We start from the raw sequence: 1,794 nt of genomic DNA on the forward strand, positions 1-1,794 counted from the left end.
TTTTATTTAATTGTGGAAAGCAAGTAAAGCTGTTAATGGGGGAGGGGAACTAGTATACTTAGTTAAAATTCTATTTACTAACTCTATTTATAAAAACGAAATAAATTTATAATTATGTAATTATTCTTATAAACATCCAAAAAAACGGTTATGGAGATACCTACTTAATTTTTTCTCTTCTGTGTTGTTGGTTTGGTATATATGTATATCTTTTAGTATTATAGTATAAATTACAGTTTTACAACAATAAAAGCATTTTAATATAAGCAAGCGCTTAACTAAAAAATATATTGATTCACTTGCTTTTACACCCACCTCCGCCAGCAGATGGGCCACAAGAAGAAGCCGATTTTAAACCTACATTGGAAAACGCCAAAGGATCCATTTCCGGCGCCGGCTTTTTCTCCACTTTCGATATTAACCGCTTCAAACTTGAAATATGTCGAGCTGGATGCAAGCCTTTCGGGCAAACCAACATGCAGACCATTATAGTGTGACACCTGAACGCTTTAAAGTCATCTCTGACTTCCCACAGCCTCCGATCGGTATCTCCGTCCCTCGAGTCTATCACCCATCGGTAAACATGCAACAAAGACGCAGGTCCCATGAACCTGCGGCCGTTCCACCAGTAGCTGGGACACGATGTCGAACAGCAAGCGCATAAAATGCACTCGTACAAACCAACTAACTTACTGTTGTCCTTGATACTTTGAGCATACTGCGTTCTGCCCATGGCCAGGGGGTCTGGACGCACAAGATAGGGCCTGATACTATTATATTGTTGAAAAAAGTGTGTCATATCGACCACCAAGTCTTTCTGGACGTACATGTGTGGTAGCGGCAGTATAGTGATAACTTTATCTTTTGGTATCGCCGTTATGCACGCCAGGCAGTTAATACCCTGGAGGTTGATGGCGCAAGAGCCGCAAATACCTTCACGACATGATCTTCTGAAAGTAACCGTCGGATCCATTTCCTTTATTTTGATTAGGGCATCGAGAACCATGCCACCAATTTTTGTGATGTCGAATTCGAATGATTGTACCTTAGGTTTCTGGCCTGAGGCGATCCCGGCAAAACGGTACACTTTGAAAATGCGACGATCCGGGGGTCTGTTCGCAGGATCTACCGCTTCTTTTTGCGCAGGTTTTGCCCCTTTACTATAATGAAATATTTGCAACCAACCAGTCGCAGTCGAACTACGCCAACGATGTAAAAATTTTGCTGCCATTTAATAACGAAATAAATAAAATAATTTTACTAAAATCCATAAACTGTTTGTATTTCAAGATGACAGAAATGTCACATTGATTTAAAATACTAATTGATATGAACATAAGTCAAAATAAATGTAGGTTGGATAAACTTTTTACATGCTGCATTAAAACTAAGGCTTAAAACCTCAATGATTCATTTTTTCACCTTTTTCCGATTTCATTCACACGTTCGTTTTGTAGACATAGCCAGGGTGTAAGTTTCACTTTTGCCACAAAAACCCGTCGCCTGCAAAGCGTATAATTAGTAAATAGTCGGGCCGGTCACAAACGACACCTAACGCCTCCTGACACACAATAAATCCGGCGCAACAAAAGTCGTTTATGATTTTTAAAAGATTCCTTAACGAAAAAAATAACAATTTATGAGCACTTCACCCCCGCTGTAACCATTCAAAGCCCAATAATTGTATATTCTTTTACAGTAGTGTGCCGTTTATTTTGTACGGCCGATGAAGATAGGAAAAAAAAAGCATTCAACTAAAATCAGAGGCGCCTTTAATCACCTCTATTGAGATCT

General features: G+C 39.2%; 1 protein-coding gene across 1 annotated transcript; it reads right to left on the reverse strand.

Moving 5' to 3' along the window:
- Window positions 1–248: 248 nt before the first annotated feature.
- LOC134651405 (succinate dehydrogenase iron-sulfur subunit-like) lies at window positions 249–1,311 on the reverse strand. Its single transcript, XM_063506508.1, has one exon. The coding sequence runs from the start codon at window positions 1,229–1,231 to the stop codon at window positions 296–298; it is 936 nt and encodes a 311-aa protein (XP_063362578.1). The 5' UTR covers window positions 1,232–1,311; the 3' UTR covers window positions 249–295.
- Between the last annotated feature and the right edge of the window lie 483 nt (window positions 1,312–1,794).

This window comes from Cydia amplana, chromosome 10 (assembly GCF_948474715.1).
Source record: "Cydia amplana chromosome 10, ilCydAmpl1.1, whole genome shotgun sequence".
Lineage (NCBI taxonomy): Eukaryota > Metazoa > Arthropoda > Insecta > Lepidoptera > Tortricidae > Cydia > Cydia amplana.